The sequence below is a fragment of the Rhinopithecus bieti genome, unplaced genomic scaffold (genome assembly GCF_001698545.2).
Source record: "Rhinopithecus bieti isolate Rb0 unplaced genomic scaffold, ASM169854v2 scaffold_58489, whole genome shotgun sequence".
Classification (NCBI taxonomy): domain Eukaryota; kingdom Metazoa; phylum Chordata; class Mammalia; order Primates; family Cercopithecidae; genus Rhinopithecus; species Rhinopithecus bieti.
Genome location: NW_016897473.1, coordinates 1 through 640, shown reverse-complemented (window position 1 = coordinate 640; position 640 = coordinate 1). Strand labels below are relative to the sequence as shown.

Sequence of the window (640 nt, the reverse complement as noted above, 5' to 3'; positions counted from 1 at the left end):
GTGCGGCTGAGCGCCGAGCGGGCACAGGCGCTGCTGGCCGACGTGGACACGTTGCTGTTTGACTGCGACGGCGTACTGTGGCGCGGGGAGACGGCCGTGCCTGGCGCGCCCGAGGCCCTGCGGGCGCTGCGGGCCCGCGGCAAGCGCCTGGGCTTCATCACCAACAACAGCAGCAAGACCCGCGCTGCCTACGCCGAGAAGCTGCGGCGCCTGGGCTTCGGCGGCCCAGCGGGGCCCGGCGCCGGCCTGGAGGTTTTCGGCACGGCCTACTGCACCGCGCTCTACCTGCGCCAGCGCCTGGCCGGCGCGCCCGCGCCCAAGGCCTATGTGCTTGGCAGCCCGGCCCTGGCCGCCGAGCTGGAGGCGGTGGGCGTCACCAGCGTGGGCGTGGGGCCCGAGCCACTGCAGGGCGAGGGTCCCGGTGACTGGCTGCACGCGCCGCTGGAGCCCGACGTGCGCGCAGTGGTGGTGGGCTTTGACCCGCACTTCAGTTACATGAAGCTCACCAAGGCCCTGCGCTACCTGCAGCAGCCCGGCTGCCTGCTCGTGGGCACAAACATGGACAACCGGCTTCCGCTGGAGAACGGCCGCTTCATCGCCGGTCCGTGCGCCCTGGGGCGGGAGGCTGGGGGGTGGGCGG

At 73.6% G+C, this 640-nt stretch overlaps 1 protein-coding gene across 1 annotated transcript; it reads left to right on the top strand.

Annotated features, from left to right (window-relative positions):
- Positions 1-3: 3 nt before the first annotated feature.
- LOC108526003 (glycerol-3-phosphate phosphatase) lies at positions 4-634 on the top strand (the record flags this gene model as incomplete). The annotated part of the gene is made up of 1 exon (XM_017866722.1): positions 4-634. A coding segment is annotated over one exon (631 nt), but the record flags the coding sequence as incomplete, so codon positions are not given.
- Positions 635-640: the final 6 nt, after the last annotated feature.